The 23,457-nt window shown below is 41.0% G+C and overlaps 3 protein-coding genes across 3 annotated transcripts in view; all 3 read left to right on the top strand.

Annotated features, from left to right (window-relative positions):
• LOC132006030 (polycystin-1-like protein 2) overlaps positions 1-5,110 on the top strand; it is a 162,106-nt gene extending 156,996 nt beyond the window's left edge. Inside the window, exons 41-43 of the mRNA XM_059383644.1 lie at positions 1,270-1,480; positions 3,630-3,761; positions 4,914-5,110. Coding sequence (XP_059239627.1) covers positions 1,270-1,480; positions 3,630-3,761; positions 4,914-5,024 — 454 coding nt within the window. The 3' untranslated portion in view covers positions 5,025-5,110. The remainder of the gene's footprint in view (positions 1-1,269; positions 1,481-3,629; positions 3,762-4,913) is intronic.
• Positions 5,111-8,981: 3,871 nt separating this feature from the next.
• On the top strand, positions 8,982-22,596 carry GCSH (glycine cleavage system protein H). The gene is made up of 5 exons (XM_059383642.1): positions 8,982-9,316; positions 13,388-13,467; positions 14,625-14,688; positions 19,911-20,042; positions 21,932-22,596. The coding sequence occupies exons 1-5, from the start codon at positions 9,169-9,171 to the stop codon at positions 22,027-22,029; spliced, it is 522 nt and encodes a 173-aa protein (XP_059239625.1). The 5' UTR covers positions 8,982-9,168; the 3' UTR covers positions 22,030-22,596.
• Positions 19,955-23,457, top strand: part of C17H16orf46 (chromosome 17 C16orf46 homolog) — a 21,294-nt gene continuing 17,791 nt past the window's right edge. The window contains exon 1 of the mRNA XM_059383641.1: positions 19,955-20,042. The gene's annotated coding sequence lies outside the window, so the exon portion shown is untranslated. The remainder of the gene's footprint in view (positions 20,043-23,457) is intronic.

The following is a 23,457-nucleotide window of genomic DNA, read 5'->3' as shown; positions in this document are numbered from 1 at the left end:
ATTTTACACCACCCTGGAAAGAGCCCTCCATTCTTTCCCACTGATGGATGACAAAAACCTGATTGAATGACAAATGCATGGAGGGTTTATCAGATTAAAACAACTAAGCAAGCCCATAAAGACCCATAGATTTAGAAACTCCCGGGGCAAGCCCAGAGGTCTCCTCCCTCTTCAGGAGCTTCGAATTATCACTTGACTATTGCTCAGGAAACTTTGCTTTGCTGCCCACCACTCTTTGGTCAAAGTGTTGTGACCCAGAACCACAGGCACCAAAGGAAAAGGAAATCCTGTAACAACAACCTGTTCTCCATCCATGTCACCAGATATAGGTCTACTCCATTTTACTTTTTTTTTTTTTTTTCTTTTTTCCTTAAGTAGGTTCCATGCTCAGTGTGGAGCCCAGCACAGGGCTTGAACACACAACCCTGAGAACAGAGCTGAGCTGAGATAAAGAGTGGGATGCTTGGCTCACTGAGTTGCTCAGGCATCCTTAGTTCTATGTCATGTTAATGATACAACGACATTAAGACTGAATTAAAAGTTCAAATATAGGAAGAGAAGGGAATGAAGGGCAGAGTGAAATCAGACATGCCTGGATTCCAACTCTCATCCTTCCACCACTAGTTATGTCACTAGCTCTGTGACCTTGAGCCAATCCTTCATCCTTATCTGTAGAACGGAGACAGTAATACTTACCTCATCCAGTGATCTTGAAGGTCAATTGAGACAATGCAGTTGAGGTTCAACAGGCCCTAACTTAGCAAAGAAACTGAATGGTACTTCCATCCCTCCTTCAAATGCAAGGGCAGGGCAGGCACACACTCAGAAAGTGTGAGGGAGGGCAGGGCATCTAAACCATGGACCCCAAACCAGGAGGGGAGGCTCACGGAATGCCCTTACTTCCATCTTCTTGACACTGGGAGGTTTCCTCCTTTGCTCTTCTTCCATAGCTCTGCAGCCATTAACCAAAAATGCTAGGTACTGGTCCCATGACTACCATCAACATCATCATCCCTATCATAGGCATCATCCTCACCATCATCCCCATCATTATCACCAACATCACTATCGTATTCACATCATAACCATCATCCCACCATCACCATCATCACCAGCTCACCATTACCTGGCTGGGGAAATTGGACCAGTTCTATCTCTCAGACCTATTATGGGAAGTGATGGCCTCTGGGATCATGTTAAATCCAATCCAGCCTCCTACGCTGAGATTCCATAGTCTCTGAGACCTAGTCTCCCCTTTCGGTCCCACAGGGAGATCAGTTTTGGTGAGACAGCAGCAGCTGATGCTGCCCTTGGCTACATCATTGCCTTCCTGGTACTGCTGTCCACAGTGAAGCTTTGGCATCTGCTCAGGTTGAACCCCAAAATGAACATGATCACTTCAGCCCTGCGCCGGGCTTGGGGGGACATTTCAGGCTTCATTGTTGTCATCCTTATCATGCTTCTGGCTTACTCCATTGCGGTGAGTGGTTTCTTCAGTAAAACCTTCAAGGCTGGTCTCCTTGGAAGCAAAGGCTTCTCAGGGGTGGGGGGTTGAGGGTTAGGGTTGAGAAGACTTCAGTACCTGAGGGAGAAGATGGGGCTTCTAAGTCCAGGGCTTTTAAGCTGGGAGCTCATAAACTGGCCAACCCAAATGAAAAAGGCTAGAGACCTCAGATGGGTAAGAGTGAGGAGGTATAGTCTCTACGACTGAAATGGCTAACTACCTCCAACAAAGAATTCCCTTCTGTATCTCGACCCTGTCTGGATGTGTCAGGTCTCCTGACATCCCAACTGCTCAGACATGCACAGAACATTCCCTCTGTGTTGGGGGATGTGGAGATGACTTGCGCAGATGGGGAAGGAAGGACAGACACATCTGCAGACTATGTCACTGCCTGATGCCTCGCACATGAGGCATGAACTTAATGGTGCCGAAAATCATTTCACTCAGTCCCTTGACAGTGAGAGGTGTTTGGCAATCAAATCTCTTTTGTGAATGAAAAAAATGTTGCACTATCAACTCTTTCATTTTCACTTAATGTGAGAAACAAAGACCCTCTGCCACATTTTGATCTCCATCTAAATATGCCCCAACCTCTCCAAGTCCACATTCCCCATAGTACCAGGGCCCCCACTCCTCTCTGACCCTTCACCCAATCCTGACCCACTCACTACCCCAACTCTTCTCCCAGTTCTCGCCTTGGCCCCATCCAGTCTCACATTCCATCATCCCTGACCACCCACTGGTGTTTTCCACGGCCTCTCTAACCCTCTCCCATTCCTCATCCTTTTTCTGTCCCTATTACCTCAACCCTGACTCCCTAGTCTCTGAGCCTACTCCATCTTCCTCTCTCACCCTGAGAAATGGGCGAGGTATGTCGATGCAGTGATGGAGGGTATACGCTAAAAAGCTGGAGTCTGGTTTTATCAAAAATACTCCACCTGACCCTTCAGTTGACATGGATTTATTCAGTCCTCCATCTGAAGTGCAGAAGCTGGGGATACTGCAGTGTTCTCTGGGACCAGAAGTCACCCAACTCAGAGCCAAGGAAGTGTTGGGTCTCTGACACAATAGTGGAAATCTTTGGGGGGAAAGGAGGAGGAAATAACTGTGTGGGGGTGTAAGGCCCAGGCAGAAACCTGGGTTCGGTTTTGTTATGCAACCCAACTCCCCAAGAGCAAAAAGGTTGGGGCCTAAAGGAGCCTAGTTTCATTGTGGATTCTTAGAGCAGTCATCTGAGTGAACATAACAGTGGCTTAATGGGTGATGCCTGAGCCCCAGAAATGCATATTCATTCCTTACAGAACTGGGTATGTACACACACCCACCTGCAGGCCCTTGTAGGAACTGGCATTAGGGGTACAGCTAGGCCAAGGATATGGCTGACCCAGAACACTGACTTTACTGTCAAACAATAGGCGTTGGGGGTGGAGTGGGGAGGTCACTTGGTTTCTTTCTGTGTTCACAAGAACTCTTTCCATAACAGTCAAACTTAATATTTGGTTGGAAACTCCGTTCCTACAAAACTCTCTTTGATGCAGCAGAAACGATGATCAGCCTTCAGCTAGGAATCTTTAACTATGAGGAGGTAATGGGGTGTGGTGGGTTGGGGGTGGGGGACACAGACATTGCCATCTACATAAAGCCTTTATGAGAAAGAAAAAGCGCCCTCCTCAAATGCCTCCTCCTGGGTGGATGTTATCCCTTGAGTCCATGTCAGATAAGCACAGGGTAACTTTGGACAAATAAAATTGTTCCCTTTTCTCTAGGCAGATAGTCCCATACTAGGGCCCATAGCTCACCCTGGGGACACCTGCTTACAGGAGAACATCAGGCACTGGCTATTCAGGAGAGGGCTGTGCTGGTCTCTAGAATGTTCCTGGCCCTAGCCAGAAATGGTAGCCATATTTGGAAATGGTGGCAGTAGGGAGTAAGGGGTGCTGGCTGTCCTTTTTCCTAGCAGCTCTTGAGAACACTGCCCATTTTCTCAGCTGCCAGGCAGAAGCAGACCTTCCTAGTTCCAGGCCCTGTCTCATCTGGGAACCAGTTTTTCCTCTGAGGGTGCCTGGGGGAAGTGGCCACTAGGTCACAGGACTCCTGGGGATGAGTCTTGCTTTCTTCCCCACAGGTCCTGGACTATAGCCCAGTGCTTGGCTCTTTCCTGATCGGGTCTTGCATCATTTTCATGACATTTGTGGTGCTGAATCTATTTATCTCTGTCATCCTGGTAGCCTTCAATGAGGAGCAAAAATATGATCAGGTGAGTCCCTTTGGTCTATTCTTCAACAGTCACTGACCTTGAACTAGGAAGAGATCGAGCAGCATTAGACATTATGGGTATTTGAGAGACCATTGTCGCCCAAAGCCCCTGTTTCATGGGAGGGGAAACAAGTCCAGAAGGAGGAAATTACTTCCCTGAGATTACAAGCAAATGAAGGGCAGACTAGAATTGGGTCTCCTGATTCCCAAGGCGGCACTCCGTTCACAACCCCAGTGATTCTGAGCCCTACTTGTACGTTAGAATCACATGGGGGCTTTTGGGACATCTGCCGCTGCTGCACTGGGACCAATAAACACAGAATCCCTGGATGAATGAGTAGAACACTGGTATTTTTGAAATCTTCCCATGTGATTTTAAAATACAGCCGAGGCTGAGAATCTGTTAAAAGATGATTAAAGCAGAAAACTTAGGCGATACAAACTTTAACACTTCATGAAGTGGACAGTCTCCATTCAGAGAAGTACAAATCAGGCGGAACACAGGAAGCTTTACAGGAGAAATAATAAAGAACAAGGAAGAGAAAAACTAAAAAATATATATATCTGATTGGCTGGAGCCACACAGTCAACCTTGTTTGGGGTAAGACAGAAGTATAGAGCCCAGAGGTGGCTTTGTGTTTGGGGACTGGCCAACCTGATATTCTAGGCAGGGGAGCATTTACAGGGACACCAAAAGTTCTGTAAGCTTCAGTTTGCTGTCATGGCATGCCAGGCAGAAGCAGCTCCATCTTGGGCCTAGAAATGTATTTCAACCAGTCATATGGTAACTGGTTTAAATTTTGAGAAGCCAGCAAACTATTTCCCAAAGCAGCTGCACTGTTTCACATTCCCAGCAGCAATGCACAAGGGTCTTTGCACATACATTCCTAAGAGTCTCTGTTGGGGGTGAAAGAGGGAATTTTACCATTTTCGTCATAAGGGAAGAAGGAACCTCCTCGGGATAAAGGTGGGAAAACACACCCTTGGGATTTGCAGAAGAAGGAGACTCCCAACACAAAGTTGACTAAATACCGAAGTGACTTTGGCAGAGACCGAACTGGACAATTATACCATGGTTTCTCCTTAGAAAGAAAGAGAAGCCTCCAAAGAGGATGGTTCTATGTACGTCACATGGTTCTTTTTCCCTCTTCAGCTGTCGGAGGAAGGAGAGATTGCTGATTTTTTGCTGATGAAAATACTAGGTTTCCTGGGGATTAAATGTAAAACAGAGGAGCCTGGAAACAGCAGTGAGCTGCCCAAGTAGCGGGTCAGAGGCCTGGCCCCCTCCACCTGCACCAGCTGCACCCAGTGGTTAAGCTCTTCATCCAAATATAAACAGTTATAGAAGGGGAAGGCCAAAGCCTCAGACCTATGTTTACTGGTGATTCTACATTCTCTCTGGATGTTTTCCTGTGTGCATAGAAAAGGCATCACATCCGGCAAATGAAAAAATAAGAAAAATATATAGAGAGATATGTGCAATTGTCATTACTGTGATAGACTGTTTGTTCAAATGTATTTCCTTCTAGAAATAAAACGAATATTGTCTGGAGTTTGGGAAAAATAATGTCTGTGAACTATTTAATCTTCTTGGTTGGTCAGGGATTGTTTCTGAATGATTCTAGTTCAGAGTTTCCCAAACTGTGTTTGGGAAGAGAGGTTAATAGCCGTCATATAAATTGGCTACAGTTGCCAGAACAAAGTGGCACAAACTAGGTGGCTTAAAATAACAGATATTTATAGAAGCTCAAAATCAAGGTGTCAAAGGGGACATGTTCTCTTCTGGCTTTTGGTGTTCTTTGGTGTTCCTTGGCCTGAGGATGAATCATTCTAATCTCTGTGTCATCACATGGCCTTCTTCCTTGTATCTGTCCCTGTGTTTCTTTTCCTCTTATAAGTTCTCTAGCCATACTGGATTGATGGCCCATCCTACTCCATTATGACTTCGTCTTAACTAATTATATCCTCAACAACCCCATTTCCAATTCTGATCTCATTTTGAGTATTGGGCGTTAGGACTCCAGTGTATCTCTGTAGGGAGCACAACTCAACATAACAGGTGTCATTCCCTCAGAAATGTTTCTGAATCAAAGAAATGTGAGAAACACACTTGTATAAAAGGTTATACAAGTTCTCTGGGATGGGAATTGTCATTGTTTTTAATTTGCTAAAAGGGCACTGCTGGGATGAGATGAGCACAAGAGAGAAAGTGTATTGCTACTCCTAAACCTCTCTAACCCAGGGATCCAGTACTGCAGCACCTCAGTCAAAGCTAGTGTTCCTTAAAAAAAAAAAAAAAAAAAAAAAAAGCTAGTGTTCCTTAGAGGACACTACGGGAATTGTTGATCTACACCAGTGGTTCACAACCTGGGCTACATGCTAGAATCTGAAGACTTCATTCCAATACATGAGAACCTCTGGGCTAGGACTCAGGCAACAATAGTTTTAAAGACCAGGTGATTCCCATGAGCAGTCAGACTTGATAACCAGGCTCTAAATTCTTTGAACCACAGATCTAGACAATAAAAGGGTTGGTTTGTGCGACTAAGGGCACATTATCCTTCCCCCATGCACGGGACACACCTCACATATCCTCTCCAGCTCACATGTCTGGGTCCTCCTCTTCACATACCTGTGATAACAGATCCTCCAGGCTGCCTGCCCCAAATCCATCTCATGCTTTCCTCCTCACTGTTGGAACCCAACTTTGTTCTGGTAGACCTCTACCCTTTTCCCACATGACTCATGGGAAGGTGACCCTGTAGCGACCTAAGGTAAATCCTGATTTGTCTTAATAATCCATTCCCTTGATGTGAGAGAGTTAGGGTAGTCACATGACAAGTTCTAGCCAATGAAAACTGAAGTCTCCAGGATACTGCCTGGAAAGGTTTACTTGCTAATAAAGAGAGACACAGAGACGTAGGGTCTTATGCTGCTAGATATTGTCTAGTCTGATCAAGACTCCTGGAACTTTGGAGGCTACCTTGAAATCATGGGGAGCAATCCGAACATAACAGAGCAGAAAGATGAGAGGAACATGAATGCTTGATGACTGACTTAATCAATCCTGGAGTTGAACTACTGCCTTCTTTCTGGATGAGAACTTAAATGTCTTTTTATGACAGGTGAATCAGGATCCCACCCTGACAATAAAAACAAAACAAACACAAAAATACCCTGGATCCTTTATAAAGAGCCATACAACATGGACACTGGGGATTTCATCATCTTCTATACTACCAAAAGCCCATCATCCATTCTTTATTGTGTCAGGTATGAACACTAGCTTTATGTGCACAGATGTTCATCAAATAACCCATAGCAAGGTGTACACACATTCTCAATAGACTGGTACAGAGACCTACCCAGATAGGTACAGTCTGTTTTTGTATTTTTATTTTTTAAGATTTTATTTATGAGGGCGAGGGGAGAGGGATGTGGGGGAGAGAGAGCATGAGCCAGGGGAGAGAGAGAGTGAGAAGCAGACTCCTTGCTGAGCAGGAAGTCCAACTTTGGGCTCCATCCGAGGACCCCGGTATCATGACCTGAGCTGAAGGAAGATGCTTAATCAACTGAGCCTCCCAGGTGCCCCATACAGTTTGTTTTAAATAGGAAAAGTTCTAAGATCTGGAGAATTTCTAAGTTCTTCATCTCTCTCATCTTTCCCATCTTCTCTACAGTCCTAAACTGACTGTAAATATCAAACTGGCAACTCCTTCAGTTGTATTGTTATGAGAGGAAAAAAAAAAGCTTTAAGACATGAGTGGGTCCCTTTTGAGGTGTTTGCAATTTTCAGGTGTCTGTACCAAACATGTTATGAGATGACCTTTCAAATCTCAAGCCATGGATGTTACAAAGGTTATCGGTTATGAAAAACAAATTTTTTTTTGGTTATCCTAATGCTTATTAAAAAAATTGACACATTTCCTACTGTTTTAGTGGAAGGACATGTGATATTGTCCACAGACTGGTATGTGACCTTGTTTTTTCCACCAAATGCATTAATCAAACAAGGAATAAATATTTTAGGGCATGGTTTGCAGTATGCTATGATGGCTTACAAGAAAACAACAATAAAAACAGAATATTGACATTATAGAAGCTAGTCAAGATCTGGACTTTAGAGAAAACCACTGTGAGCCATCAGCTTCCCAAAGGGAGGCACATAGTAACAGAGTTTAAGAGCAGTTGACCTTGAATCCAACTAGAGGTCAAGTTCTGCTACTGCCATCTAATAGCAGCTTGAGCTATAAATGCTTTCCCCATTCCACTCTTGGGCAAGTCATTTAACCTTTCTGAGCCTCCAGTTCCTCACCTGTGAAACAAAAGTAATACCTATCAGAAAGGGGTCTGGAGAGGATTAAAAAGATAATGTTTACACAGTCCCTGGCACATAGCAAGGGAAAGGAAGATGGAATATGACAGATGCGCTGACAGTGCTTATTTTATGAGTGGGGTAGAAGCTCAGTGCAACAGCATGGGTCTTCTAAACAACCCCCCCCCCCCACCAGACACACACATCACTTTAAGGTGCCCACCCTGTAATAATGAAGATGTGCAGCTTGAGGTGTTTCTCACTCTGGTGTTTCTTTGCTGATTCCTGCCCACTCCATAAAATTTGTGTTGAAGGTAAGGTCTCTCCCAGAACTTAATTATTTTCCCCAGAACTTGATTATTTCGTCTCTTGAATGGGAACATGTCTTCTGCTTTTCTGGAAAGGTCTTGGTCATGGGGCTGGCTACTTAAGCAAGGAACTGACCATGGTAGGTTTCAGCTTTTGATTGCTCCTGCATTAGCTAACTGCCTTCCACGCATCCACCAACGAGACATTTCCGACCCTTAGACAAGTCCTTGCACCTCTATGAGCTTCATGATTCTGTCTGTCCCATTTGGGGTACCTAAGCCTCTTGGGATCTGTAAAGTAATAAAGTTGGGTTCCTGGATTGTTTCCAGTATTTTTAAGTGTCAAAAAGACACTGTGCACGGATGCGCGCCCCGAGATGCCATCTCTATCGGGAACCCTTCTCAATGCCCCCTAGTGTCTCTCACTCTGGCAAAGCTGGAACTGCTGACTTTGCACTTTCACTTGCCGGAAAGCGACTCCCGGGGACGAGGTCCAGTCCCGCCCCACTCGCCCCCTCCAACCAGCTACTGAGCTTAGGCCCCGCCCCTCGCCCCCCCACCCCTTCCGGGCCGCAATTCTTCCGTATATCCCCGCCCCTCTCGCGCTTGTTCCCCTATCCAGGGCCGTGCCTGGCCTGGAATCCCCACCCCTGCCCCTACCAAGCACCACCCTCCTACCAGCCAGCTCGCTCCGGCTCGCTCCGGTCCGGGGCCGCCCCCGCCCCGCCCCTGCCGGGCCGGGGTTCCCGCACGGCTTGCACTACGACCCGCGCGCGTCTGTGAACATGGCGCTGCGAGCCTTGCGGAGCGTGCTGGCTACGGCCTGCAGCTTGCGCGTCACGTCCGCGCCCACCGCACCCTGCCTGCTGCGGCCCTGGGGACTGAGGACCGGTACCGTCCGGACACTGCGCACAGGCTCGGCTCTGCTCTCCGGTAAGTGCAGGCAGGCACGTGGGGAGAGCCGGGCTGCTTGGGGCGACGGAGTTGGGCGCCTCCCTGCCCCCCGGTCGCTCCTTACCTCGATTCCCCGGTGCTGACCACCTGGGTTAAGCGAGGTGTCCCCTGCCCTCGCTTCTCCTGGGATCCCTAGTCGCGTGGCCGATGCTGCAGCCTTTGTCCTGCGGGTTGGAGAGCCAGGAGGAGGAAGCCTGGAGCACACGCGCGGCAGCCGAGTGCAGGCTTGTTCCAGCGGGAGCTCCGGCCGCTCGCTGCTGGAGAACCGTGCAGTCATCGCTAAACTCCTTGGCAACCTTAGGTTATCTCTTGCGCGTGTGTGTATCGTGGGCCCTAAAATTGGAGACATGGTAGGCTTTAGTTTGCTACATGGACTGTCACTGAGAACTCTGTGAAGTAAAACAAAAGCAAGAGCACTTAATAAAATTAAAGCACTGGAGCTAGATTTTTACTAGCAAAAGTGAGCTTAACTTTGAATGCTCGGCTGTTTCCTAAAAACAGTGAGATAAAGTCTTTTGGACCCTTACATTATGCTAAAGTCTATACTGAGTTATGGATGTGTTGGGACAGAAATGATGCCTCACATAGACATGCAGTTGAAGTAACTGGGGGCCCTGCCCACAAATGTCTTAGTCATCTGTGCTACTTTATACTTTAGCACAATTATTGCAGCGGGAAAAGTTTTCTAACTGCGGGCACAAATGCTTGGGATGCTAACTGGACCTCCAAGAACTCGGGCTTCTTTCTTAGCGGTGCATAGGCCTGTGATGGCTGTTGTCTCATTAAGTTCACTGTTTCTAGAAACCTGTTTGGAAATGGAAGTCTTGATAACATTGATTTGTTACAGCCTGAAACATAAAGATGCTTTTCTCCTGTTGCTAATGTATTCCTTTAGTTCTGCTGGTGACACGTATCAGTAATTACCTATTTGAATACAAAGGGGAAAGCATGTCTCAGAGAAGAAATGAATTTCAAGGTTTTTTTTTCTTTTTGTTTTTGTTATTCAGTGTGGCGCTACTGCTGGCTTTTTGCAGTTTCCAGTTAGCTAGTTAAATATTGTCCAAAACATCAATACCCCTGATCTGGCTGAAACACCAAGGTTTTTAAGAACAGAGAGAGACCCAAGTTCCCATTTTGATCCTACCTCTAATAAGCTATGTGATCTTGGGCAGAGTCACTTAACTTCTGTTTCCCTCATCAGAAAAATGGAAATGATAATAACCTCTACCACAGAGAGTTGTTGGGAGGATGAAATGAAATAATGTAACCGCTGTACATATAGCCTGACACATAGTAAGTACTTGGTAACCCGCTGTACATATAGCCTGACACATAGTAAGTACTTGGTAAATGTTACTCATTTTTAAATATTATAGAATCAAGTAGGTAAAAATTGGCCAATATTTGTTATCTGACTAGTGATTGGAATAGTTGTGGGTTTTGGTGGGGTTTTGTTTGTTTGTTTTTGTTTTGTTTTTTAAAGATTTTATTTATTTATTTGACAGACAGAGATCACAAGTAGACAGAGAGGCAGGCAGAGAGAGAGAGCCCGATGCAGGACTTGATCCCAAGACCCTGAGATCAAGTAGCTAGAGGCAGGCAGAGAGAGAGGAGGAAGCTGGCTCCCTGCCAAGCAGAGAGCCGGATGTGGGGCTCGATCCCAAGACCCTGGGATCATGACCTGAGCCTAAGGCAGAGGCTTTAACCCACTGAGCCACCCAGGCGCCCCTGTTGTTTTTTTTTTAAGTAAGCTCCATGCTTGCTTACCCCATTCAAGTGCGGCTTGAACTCAGGACCCTGAGATCGAGTCGCATGCTCACCTATTGAGCCAGCCAGGTGCCCCTTGACTAATGACTCTGAAAGGAGGAAAATGCATACTTTTCATAAATTACTGAAAACGCTTCATTTTGAAGCAAAAAATGATGTTCTTAAAGACTCGGTAAGAAAGTAATTATTTACCTAATCTGTCCACTTTTTTCCTATTGGGCTTGAGGGTTTAAAGGAGAATTAAAATAATCATTGTCTTTAGCCTAAACAGCTTGACCTTGTAAATAGTCTCCCGGACTTTGGAATTAGTTGGACTTAACATGGATTTACCTTATGATGTTGCTGTCTTTCCTCTAAATTTGTGGTTGCTGAATCGTTAAACTGAGTGTGTGTGAGCAGCCAGGTGCCCCTTGACTAATGACTCTGAAAGGAGGAAAATGCATACTCCTAGGATTATCTTTACAATTAGGCAAGATGCCAAGGCCAAAATTGAGACAGTAGTCTCAGAGAAGTCATATTTATTGTTGTCTGCCCCTAGACTAAAGAAAGTTTAAAAAACTTTATTTAAAGTTCTTGTAATTTGTATTGTAATCGGCCAGCTCTAGAGTTGTAACAGAGTGGTAGGGAGAACTGACTGTAGCCAAGTACCTATACAGATTATTTTGCTCAGAATATACTTAATTAAAACCAAAGAATTACTTCACTCCTTAAACCTCTGAGTGCTTACTGTTTGGTAAGCACTATGTTTGAACTGGGAATACAAATGAAAATGAGATAACCCACGCTTTTGCTTGCCTTGTACTTCATCTCCTTGCTGGGGAGAATGGATAAAAGCACTAGCTCCTTCAGTGCTGGGTGTTGTAGGGTCAGGATCTGGGGAGAGTGGTACAGAGTGCTGTGGGAGCCAGCTGGATGGCCTGGGAATCTTGGAGGGCTCCAGAAGGCTTCTGGCAAGAAAGAGCTTTTAAACTTGAAGTAGTCAAGAAAAGGCAGTGCGGGGAGAGAGTTGTAGTTAGAACACAAAGTTAAACTTTATGGAAAGATCAGATTGACCTGAAGCATTTTAGCTATTTGAAGTGGAATGAAGCAAAGCAAGTTCCCTTTGTGAGAGATTTTACAACTTCTTCCAGTGAAGAATATGAAATTAAAGTTTTTTAATGATTAGGAGAAAAAGAAAGCAGTAAGTTACATTCTGCTGTGGATCAGAGCTGTGTAATCAAAGCATTTTAATGCTGTTTTAAGGACAGCTATCTTTGGGGTAAGGTATATGAGTGAACCAGAAAGGCATATTCTAAAACAGCATTTGAACTGATGAACCATTGTCCTATTAACTTCTGAGGCACTGTTTTTGGAAAAATATTTGGCCTCAGAAAGTAATACATATATTTAAGAAGATAGTATATGCTTTTTAAAAAATTATTCTTTAAAGCAGGTACTATGAACATTAAATTCTAAATAGCTTTTTTTCACATGTCTTGAACTTTAATCAGTTTTTTTTTTCAGGAATCCTTGACTAGTTTGGCCATGTCTTTGAAGAGAAGACGCTCATAAAGCCAAGGGCTAACCTGTCCATTGAAGGTTGAGCAGAGCTTGACTTTCCAGCAGTTAATGCCTTAGCTCTGAGGTGACTGTTGAGTTCTGGTCTTATAGTTTGCTTCTTTAAATAAATGATAGTAGCCACTTTCTTCAAGGGCAGGCTTAAATTCAATGAAAATTGAATCTTAGTAACTTAATCAAATTATAGTTTTTGGTCAGTTTCATTCATGTAAGATTCCACTTTATAACCAAGTTGCAATGAAACCTCTTAGGTTAACTCTACCTAAAAAGGTACTTTTTTTTTTCCTTCAGGTTAAGTAATCTGTGCTCATTTATGAACACTTACAAGCATTATGAGCAAATTTATGCCTCCTCACCCCAAGTCTACAGAGGGATAGACTACCTTCTGTAAGACAGACCAGTAATAGATGAGTATACAGTTGAAGTACGCTCCAAAATAGTTTGTATGAGTGATTTAGACTGATGTTGGAATAACCAAATCTCCAAAAGATACAAAAGGCGTTCATTCACATCAAGCCATCTTCGCCTAAATGATGGTACTCGTAAGAAGATGTTCCGTCTTTACATGTGATCTGGTTTTTCCTGGGCAGTGTGTTACTGAAAGGCAGTGTCAGTAAATCAAACACAAATACTGGGAAGGTCTTGCCTTTTGACAGTATTGATATGAAAAGTGCTTTTGAAGAAGTGATACCACTGATTTTCTGAAATATTGGTCTTCTGTTTTAGTGCGTAAATTCACAGACAAGCATGAATGGATAACAACAGAAAATGGTATTGGAACAGTGGGAATCAGCAATTTTGCACAGGTATTGGATTGTCTTGAAATACTTAAAACGGTCTCCTCTTGCCTAAATTGGATTGCTCTACCTTTTAAAAAAAATTGTTTATTCTGTCCCTTGTTATTTTGGGCCCTTTAAAGAACATCAATCAAGTAAACAAGCAAAAGATAAGTTAGGGCAGTATAAGGTGTTTTAAGAGATTATTAAAAGGTTAACACTTAGAAGTAAAAATATACCTTATTCAGGAAAGAAATGTGTTTCATGTTGGGGCAGTTAAGGGAGAAAAAAAGAGCAGGCAGAAGGTGTGGGAGTGTTGGTGGCGTTTGTGGACACTGTGATATGTGCATGACCCTGGGGATAAAGAGGGAAAACCTAGACTGGCACAGATTAGACAAAGGCAAACCATTTATTTAGCCAATATTTTTCTCTTAATTTCGCTATTCCCACTGATCCCATATTGAGAAATTATACAGAAGGAAATGAGAAGCCAGATAGCAAGTATGGACTCATACATGATTTCCCATTGGGGTAGGAAGGGAAACTGTAACTGAAATGAGTATATAGTATTCTTCAGAAGTGTTGGAATATCAGGTATTGAGCATCATTGACAATTGTATCTTCACTGACCTGTCTGTGTACCTACTGAGGCCCAGTACACGGTACTGTGTACAATGCTGTACAAGTGTTGTCTTCCCCTCCTGGAGTTTATCTATGAGGGGAATCATCTACGTGGAAAATGACACACAAAACATTACATGATGGATGACCTGAGTAGTACAGGAGTTGTAACTCACCTAATGGAGAGCTTACTTCTTAACTTGGAGTCAAAGTCTTTCAGAGAGTGCAAGGACTATTATGTACAGATCAGTGGGAAGGATTTCAGCAAATACTGCAGGCAAAAGGGCCTAATAAGCAAAACTGTGGAGGTGGAAAAGCACAAGGTGTGTTTGTTTTCAGAGGAGCTAGTATCTGGGGTGAGGGGAATATGGTTTGTGACACTGCTGCTTGTGGACCAGGCTAGCTGTTCTGCATTTTTTGAAGGGTTGTAAGAAAAACTAAAGAATGTGGCTCCTGGGGTGTAAAATACATACTGTCTGAATTATAGAAGGTTAGCGTTTGATTTGTTTCTATTCACTGGAAGGTTTAATTTGATTTCTTAAAGGTTTGTGTTTTGTTTGTTTTAGGAAGCTTTGGGAGATGTTGTTTACTGTAGTCTGCCTGAGGTCGGGACAAAACTGAACAAACAAGGTGAGTATTTTTCTCATCTTGGTATGTTATTCATGCCATATGTTTCCTTTATCTTGAATAATAACTTATTTGCACCTAGGACCAGTTAGAGTGCTTTTTATCCAAGTAACAGAAAACTCACCTAAAAGATTGCAGTTGGGGTTTATCTCCTTCAAGAAGTCTGGAGATAGGTGGAAACGGGATTAGCTCAGTGGTACAGTGGAGGGTCATCAAGGACAGGACCTCTTTTTCATGCTTTTTCTGCGTCATTGTGTCAGAGGTCACAAAATGGCAGCAAAATCCTCAAGTATGACTTTGTCATATGGCCATATCCAATAGTAGGATGAGAAGGTAATATTTGTTTTTCTTTGGAGCCAGTAAAGAATCTTTTTCTAGGGGCGCCTGGGTGGCTCAGTGGGTTAAGCCGCTGCCTTCGGCTCAGGTCATGATCTCGGCGTCCTGGGATCGAGTCCCGCATCGGGCTCTCTGCTCAGCAGGGAGCCTGCTTCCTTCTCTCTCTCTCTCTCTCTCTCTCTCTCTGCCTGCCTCTCAGTGTACTTGTAATTTCTCTCTGTCAAATAAATAAATAAAATCTTTAAAAAAAAAAAAAAAAGAATCTTTTTCTAAATATCTTGGACAATATTGGCCATGTTTTTTCTACTTAAACTTTCCCCAGTCATTTATCTCGTTTGAACTTTTTCTGCTTTCTGGTTCTCATATTATATTAAGTCATATCTTCCTTTTTGAAGGTCTTCTTAGGAACATTTTCCGTTCATAATAAGACCCTTGTGATTAATAATCTTTATCTGTTCATTTTTCTGTGTTCTGGGCATCAGAGATCAGTTGTTCCTTTCTCATAATGTTTTGTACCCACTCTGCTTCTCTCAAGCAAGAGATCCTGATTTGAACATCTCTTTACAAAAAATGAGCAGCATGAACCTGCTTTCTGTGGTTAAAAAACTTATGTTAACGTAAATATCCCTAAGAAGTACTTTAGACTTCTGACAAAGGCTTTTATAAAATTGATGTAAAATTTACATAGTGAATTCATGAAGTGTATAATCCAATGCGATTAGACAAACACTGTAAACCTTGTCAATTAAAACCCTTCTTGAGACAACCTGTTCTCTGATTTCTGTCACCATAGGTTAGTTTTGTGTATTATTTTTCTTCATTAAAGGCACCACACAGTTTTTATATTACGTCTGGCTTTTTTGGTTCAATATTATGACACTGAGGTTTATGTTGAGTGATCAGTAGTTTACTTTTTTATTGCCGAATATTGTACCATTATGTAATCTTTTCATCTTTTCTCCTGTTGATGGATTTCTGTGTTATTTTTAGTTTTTAGCTATTAGAAATAAAGCTGCTGTAAACTTTTTTGTAGAAGTGGTTTTGGTAGATGTCTTCATTTCTCTTGGGTGGGTGTTTATGTATATGTGTATGTGTGTGGAATTTCTGGCTTGTAGTGTAGTAGTTGTATGTTTAGCTTCGTAGGAAACCGCCAGTTTCCCAAAGTAGCTGTACTGTTTTACATTTCACCAGCAATATGAGAGTTCTAGGCACTGCATATCATCCCACTGTGAAATGACAAATTATTCTTGAGCACCCATCCATGTGCTTTGCTACTCATCTTTTTTTGTTTGTTTATAATCTCTAGTCAAGCCTTTACCAAATTTATTTGGGTTGTCTTCTTACCATTGATTTTTAAGCATTCTATATATTTTTTTAATAGTTTTTGATTTTGCCTTATCATTTTCATAACTTTTTTTATAAGCTTTAATTTTTAACAAGTCCAAGTTATTAGTGTTTTTATTTATGTATAGAACATTGCATCTTTTCCAAGAATCTTTGTCTCCCTGGTTCCCATCCTATATACCCTGCAGCTATGGGATATTTAAAATTTTCAACCTTTTTTGGACACCACACTGATAGCTCAGTAGAGTTAGTTCCAATATTAGATTAGATTAGGTGTTATCTTGAGTAATGTGTCTTTGAAGCAAATACTGCATGAAAGTAAACAAGGATCATAACACAGTGGTTGGTGTTCAGTCTGATTCCCTGATGGAGAAGTTGTAGAGTATGCAGCAGACACACATTATCAGTAAGTAGGTGTAGTTTAAAATGAAAAATATGTTACTAAAATCTTAGGGCAGTATAAACTGAGAAAGTTTGACCAGCTGGGGCATATACCAAGTTTGCAAAGGTACTCTCCATGTTTTTTTCTTAAAACTTGTCATAGTTTTTGCTTTCATTTTGGGCCTTATTAAATTCAATGATTCTTAACATTTTCTAGATTCCTTTGGATCTTCTGTGTCAACAGTACTGTAATCCGTAAATACAGAGCTTTAGGGGTGCCTGGGAGGCTCACTGGGTTAAAGCCTCTGCCTTCGGCTCAGGTCATGATCCCATGTCCTGGGATCAAGCTCCACATGGGGCTCCCTGCTCTGCGGGGAGCCTGTTTCTCCTATCTGCCTGCCTCTCTGCCTACTTGTGATCTCTGTCTGTTAAATAAATAAATAAAATCTTTTTAAAAAAGTAAATAAATTAATAAAAAATAAAGAGCTTTATTTCTTTTCAGTCTTTATGCATTTTCTTTTTCTAGCCTTATATTGCACAGCCCTGAGCTCAGTATGATGTTGTATAGAAGCCGTGAGGTAGACATCATTGCCTTGGCCTTGTTCCTGATCTTGAGAATTCATTAAGATTTCATCATTTAGGCATGATAGTTCAACTGGATGCTCATTATCAGAGGAGGAGGTTCCTTTCCATCTAGTTTGCTGACTGTTTTTAATCATTTATGGATGGTAAATTGTTGAATTTTGTCACATTTGTTTTATCCATCTTACTAACTTCACATAAGGGTTTTCTCCTTTATTTTGTTAATATGATGAATAAGGTTATTTTTTAAATGTTTAATCAGACTTGCCTTCCTGGTAGTTGTGATGCAAAAATTATCTTTAAAAATATACTGCAGGATTTGATTTGCTAATTAATCATTTTTATATTAATATTCATGAGAGATACTGGTCTTTTATAAAGGCTTTGTCAAATTTTGGAATTAGTTATATTGACTTGCTTTTTTTTTTTTAAGATTTTTATTTATTTGTTAGAGTGAGAGCGAAAGAGAGAGAGAGCATACTTGCATAAGCAGGGGGGAGCATCAGGCTTTCTGAGAGAATGTGCAAGATTGGTATTATTTCTTCTTTAAATGTTTCATATAATTAACAGTTAAATCTTGAGTCAGATGATTTCTTTCTGGGAAGGTTTTTGATACAAATAAGGTTATTCATATTTTGTACACCATTGTTGGTTTTGTTATGTTTTGGGGGGAATTTTTCCATGGTATGTTGTCAGATTTAGTAGTAAAGATGTGGCAATTTGTGTGTTTTCTCTCTTTTTTAAAATCAGTCTTGTTAGCTATTTATCAATCATACTAATCTTAAAGAAGCAAATTTTTACTGGTAATTTTTTTTATAGTCCATTTATTTTGTGCTCAAATCTTTGTTTTCTTCCTTCAACTTAGACTGAAGGTGCTCTAATTTTTCTTAAGGTAGAAAATTTAGTAAGTACTTTTTACCCATACTGTAAAATACTGTCTCCCTTGTGGTGGGTAGCAACTACAATCTAAGTTTAATTCTTTTAGCCTTAGGTGGGACACCAGGTGTGCATGCATGGCTCAGGCATCATTCAGAGAGACTTGGATAGAGTTTATGCACAAGATTTGTGGCTCTCCCTTATTTAGTCTCTTTCTTTTCGGAATTTCCCACCTCACTTTCCAGTAGTTACAGTGGCCTCAGCTTGTCTTCTGGTTCCTTATGCCAACTAAGACTGAGATTTTCTCTCAGAATTTTGGCTGCCCCAAATGACAGGTTGGTGCCTGTCTTCAAACCAAAGGCCTTTTTTTTTTTTTTTTAAGTCACTATTGTCCCTTTCAAGTATTATCTCCTTCCCATGAACTGACTGCTTTTGTTCATTTTCTAGTGTCTTTAGAACCCAGGTCACTGATTTTTAAGATGTTCTTTGTAAATGAGGCCTAACGAATAATTTCCTTCCAAGCACTATTTTAGCTGTATCCCACATACTTGGGTATATGGTATTCTCAGTATCATTCAGTTCAGATCACTCAGTGTTGTCCCACGGGTGACTAAGTCTCTTAAATTTTCAGTCTTTCATTTCAATCAAAAGGCTGAAATATGGTTGAATTCAGGTGCTCTTTGTTGACATTCACTGACCCTTCTGTTGTTCCTGTCTTCCAGTGAATTTCATTTTAGGTATTACACGTTCCAGTTCTAGGATGTCCATTTTTAAAATTTCCATTTCTTTGCAGGTATTCCCCCATGTGTTCACATGTGATGATCTTTTTAAAGTTATTTTAGGTTCTCTCCTTATTCCATTATGTGGGTCTGTGGTCATTTTGGGATCTGTTAACTACTTTTTCTTAACCATGGCTCCCTTCTTTATAGGATTTCAGCCCTCAATTTCCAGCTACCTTGGCAGAGTCATGTTCCATCCTTCGACCTCTCAAGCAAGCGATACTGGTTTTCTCTGTGTTCTGGTTACACTGTGTGCTTTGAATGGGGCAGTGTTGTCAGTACAAATTCTATAAATGAAGATCACACCCATTTGGGGCTCCTTTTAAGGACCAAAGGACTCTTCCTTTGGTCACTCTTCAGAGCCTTCATATTTGTTTTTTGTTTTATTCAGAGTTTATAATTATTATCTGCAAGAAGGGTGGTCTGATGAGGTAGTTCACCAGTACTAGAATCTCCTAAAATTTTCATTTACTTTTTCAGAGCCATGGTAAATTGAAAGAAAATTGAGTTTTACTGGGTTTCAGAACATCTGCTATTCAGATACATCGCCATTTGTTGTTGACTCTGTCTAAAACAGGTCTACTTTATTGAGAATATTTATACTCTAATCACAGGTGCTATGAGCATGACAAAGTCTATGATTTTTAAAATATATTTGGAATGTTTTGGGGCGCTTGGGTGGCTCAGGTCATGATCTCAGGGTCCTGGGATCAATCCCTGTGTCAGGCTCCCTGCTCAGCGGGAGTTCTGCTTCTGCAACCTGCTCATTGCTCTCTCTCGCTATCCCTCTCTCTCACAAATAAATAAGTAAAATCTTTAAAGATATTTAAAATGTGCTATCATGCCTATATTAAGGGTGACCACTTCTCCGTATTTTATATTTTCAGGTCATTGACTTTTGATATTTTTTTAATTTTCTCAATTCAGATGAGTTTGGTGCTTTGGAAAGTGTGAAAGCTGCTAGTGAACTCTATTCTCCTCTGTCAGGAGAAGTAACTGAAATTAATGAAGCTCTTGCAGAAAATCCAGGACTTGTCAACAAATCTTGTTATGAAGATGGTAAGTTGTTGCTAGAAATTTTTTCTTTTTATTTTTTAAAGATTTTTTTTTTTATTTTATTTATTTGTCATAGAGAGAGAAGCGAGAGCAAGCACAGGCAGACAGAGTGGCAGGCAGAGGCAGAGGGAGAAGCAGGCTCCCTGCCAAGCAAGGAGCCCGATGTGGGACTCGATCCCAGGACGCTGGGATCATGACCTGAGCCGAAGGCAGCTGCTTAACCAACTGAGCCACCCAGGCGTCCCGCTAGAAATTTTTTCATAGGATTATTGCTGCAGTTAACATTTAGAGTTTCAAGCGAGCTTTAGCAGATAGTAACTCCATCTTTTTCACTTTTTAATACTAAATAGGGATGTTTTGCTTTAAAAAAGGGAAACACAGAAGCTGAATATGTAAGGTTAGGTTTAGATCTCTGTCAAATAAAGCATTGCCTTATTTATAGAGCTCTTAGTGTTTCAGGTGTAGACTTTTTATGAACACTTGCAAGTATTTATGTCTTCACACATAAAGGTGTCCAATCATATTGTGTGGTATAGGTGGTAATAGAATAAAACTTCGCCATTTTGTACACGAATTGCCAAATTAAGATTAGCTTGTAGTTCTGTGTTGCCTGTCACCTAGCCTTTCTAACTCTAGTAGGGCTTTCTGCTGCCAGCTCCCCTTTACCTCAGCCGTTAGAGTGTCGGTGTTCCTTCTGTTAAAGAAAGATATCCCTGGTCTTGTGTGTTTGGATCCCTCAGTGTTGCTGATAGTTAGGACAACTTGAGGTCTTGTTTTTTGTTTTTTTGTTTTTAATTTTTAAAAAGTTAATTCTAGTATTGTTAACATATAGTGTTTATATCAGTTTCAGGTATACAATACAGTGATTCAGCAGTTGTGCACTTTTTACTCATAGCTTATCATGATAAATATACTCTTTAATCCCGATGCCACATTTCACCCATCCTTCCACCCACCTTGCCCTGATAATCATCAGTTTGTTCTCTAAACTGAAGAGTCTCTTATTTTTTTTCCTTTGTTTTGTTTCATAAATTCCACATATCATGGGTGCCTGGGTGGCTTAGTCGGTTAAGCATCCAACTCTTGACCTCACCTCAGGTCTTGATCGGGGTCATGAGTTCAAGCCCCATGTTGGGCTCCATGCTGGTTGTGGAGCTTACTGTAAAAATTTCACATATGATTAAAATCCTGTGGTATTTGTCTTTCTCTGACTTATTCTGCTTAACATTATACTCTTTAGCTCCATCCATGTTATTGAAAATGGCAAGATTTTATATTTTTCTTTATGGCTGAGTAATAATCCATTCTGTACACATCAACACATATGCATAACCACATCTTCATCCATTCATCTGTTGATGGACACTTCGGCTGATTCCATAATGTGGCTAATTGTAAATAATGGTGCAGTAAACATAAGGGTGCATATAGCATTTTGTATTAGCCTTTGGATCCTTTGGATAAATACTCAGTAATGCAATTACTGGATCGTAGGGTAGCTCTAATTTTTAGCTTTTTGAGGCCACTCCATACTGTCTTACAGTGGCTGCATCACTTTGTATTCCCACCAACAATGCATAAAGGTTCCTTTTTCTCTACATTCTAGTCAACACTTGTTTTTTGTTTTATTTTAGCCATTCTGACAGGTGTGAGGTTAAGAGTTCTTAAACTTTTTTAGAGTAGAATCTATGTACTTGCATTCTTTTCAGTTGTGATATGCAAGGATGTTAACTGAATTCTTAAGGCTAAAATATAAAGCTCCTTAAACAAGTAATGAGTGATTTACATAAAGAATACTAGATTAATTATGAGGCTCAAAAAGTTCACATTTTGAATGAACTTTTACTCTTTAAAAAGGTTATTTGGAATATGATACTTTTTTTTGGTTGCAGGTTGGCTGATCAAGATAGCACTCAGTAATCCCTCAGAACTGGATGAATTAATGAGTGAAGAAGCATATGCGAAATACATAAAATCTATTGAGGAGTGAAAATGGAACCCCTAAATAAACTAGTATGAAACAACTTAATCTAGCATAGTTGTCTTAAATTAGTGGTACACAGAGGATTTTAAAATAGCAACTATTGACAATAACAGTAGAAAAAGAAACTACTTGCAACAATGCTAATGGAAGAAAATACCCCTTAACTTTATAATGACTGCAGAAAAACACAGTATGCCTCTGTTTTGCAACGCCATATGATTTTTATGCTCCAGTTATGATATGCAGAATCCTGAAATTATCTGTGGTTAAAAACTAGTTTTAAAAATCATGTAATTGAAGGATGACATTGTTACATTAAGCCTTAGGGAATAATGTTTAACTTCCTTACATCTATCCCTGGATGGGGATCAAAATACTTAAATAATCTTTCCAGTGGAAATAACTGGCAGTAGAGAAAGGTTTGTTAGTTGTTCAGTGTCAGATAAAAACAATACTACCTTAATTTTGCAATATACTGCACTTGCTGGTGCTATTTTTATACAGTGAAGCAACAGCTTTGCAGGAAGATAAATCGTTTAATAATAAAACATTCAACTTTCTTCATTAATCATATTTTTTTTGTTTTGCACTTAATATTTCATTTAATGACTCTGCTACTATTTGTGAAAATGCTCATTTTAACAAATGCTGATTTTAACTTATAGAAAGTTACTTTTTTTAAAGGAAATTTAAGCCATAACAATGAAAGTTTCCAAGAAAATGTTTCCTTTTAGTCACAAGTCTGGTTTTTCTTAAAAGACCTAATTGCCTGATAGCATTAAGTACCATTTTTGGTCGTCTTTAATGTAATCAAAAAAGACACTGAATGGTGGTTTTGTTTTATTTTGTTTTTTTTTTTTTAATACTGCTAAATGAGAAGACAGAAGAGGAAGACAAGGAAAGGTAAAAGTTTGCTAAGCACAACACATGGCATCCTTAAGAAAATAAACCACATTTAGGTTTCTGTTTTAAGTAATGGGAACAGAAATGGACATAGTGGAACTTAAAAGCTCACACATGGACTTAGTGAATATTCTTCACAACTTAAGCAAATTCACAGTGCCTAGTGGTGTTTTTTAAGTAGCTAAATAGCGTATTTTCTAAGCCAAGTATACTCCACTAATATTTTGAAGGGGATATTACATATACACATATAACTATAAGTATATAAATACACACATACACATAATAAGAGCAGACATACCTCTTAATGTTTTTCCCAGCTAGTGCAGGAAGAGGGATGTGTTCAGATACTATCACCTTCTGATCGTGAATAAACTGCAAATGTGAAAACCTAGAGGAAATAAGAAGGTAAATAAATTTTTCCTAGTCCTTAGGAGAAAGAAGCCATCTTTTATGGCCATGTCACTGCTGAGCTATATCTTTACACCCTTATCAAGAAAGTATCCAAAACAGTTTGGATGACTGTTTCCT

This window comes from Mustela nigripes, chromosome 17, assembly GCF_022355385.1.
Source record: "Mustela nigripes isolate SB6536 chromosome 17, MUSNIG.SB6536, whole genome shotgun sequence".
In the NCBI taxonomy this organism is placed as follows: Eukaryota; Metazoa; Chordata; class Mammalia; order Carnivora; family Mustelidae; genus Mustela; species Mustela nigripes.
Note: the sequence above shows the minus strand (reverse complement) of the source record. Positions and strands in the feature narration are given on the sequence as shown.

Excerpts from the sequence above, each read along its gene's own strand:
- GCSH (XM_059383642.1), top strand. The coding sequence starts at position 9,169 with ATGGCGCTGCGAGCCTTGCGGAGCGTGCTGGCTACGGCCTGCAGCTTG. Across the intron at positions 13,468-14,624 it reads GAATCAGCAATTTTGCACAG|GAAGCTTTGGGAGATGTTGT; the intron begins GTATTGGATTGT and ends TGTTTGTTTTAG. Across the intron at positions 14,689-19,910 it reads GACAAAACTGAACAAACAAG|ATGAGTTTGGTGCTTTGGAA; the intron begins GTGAGTATTTTT and ends TTCTCAATTCAG.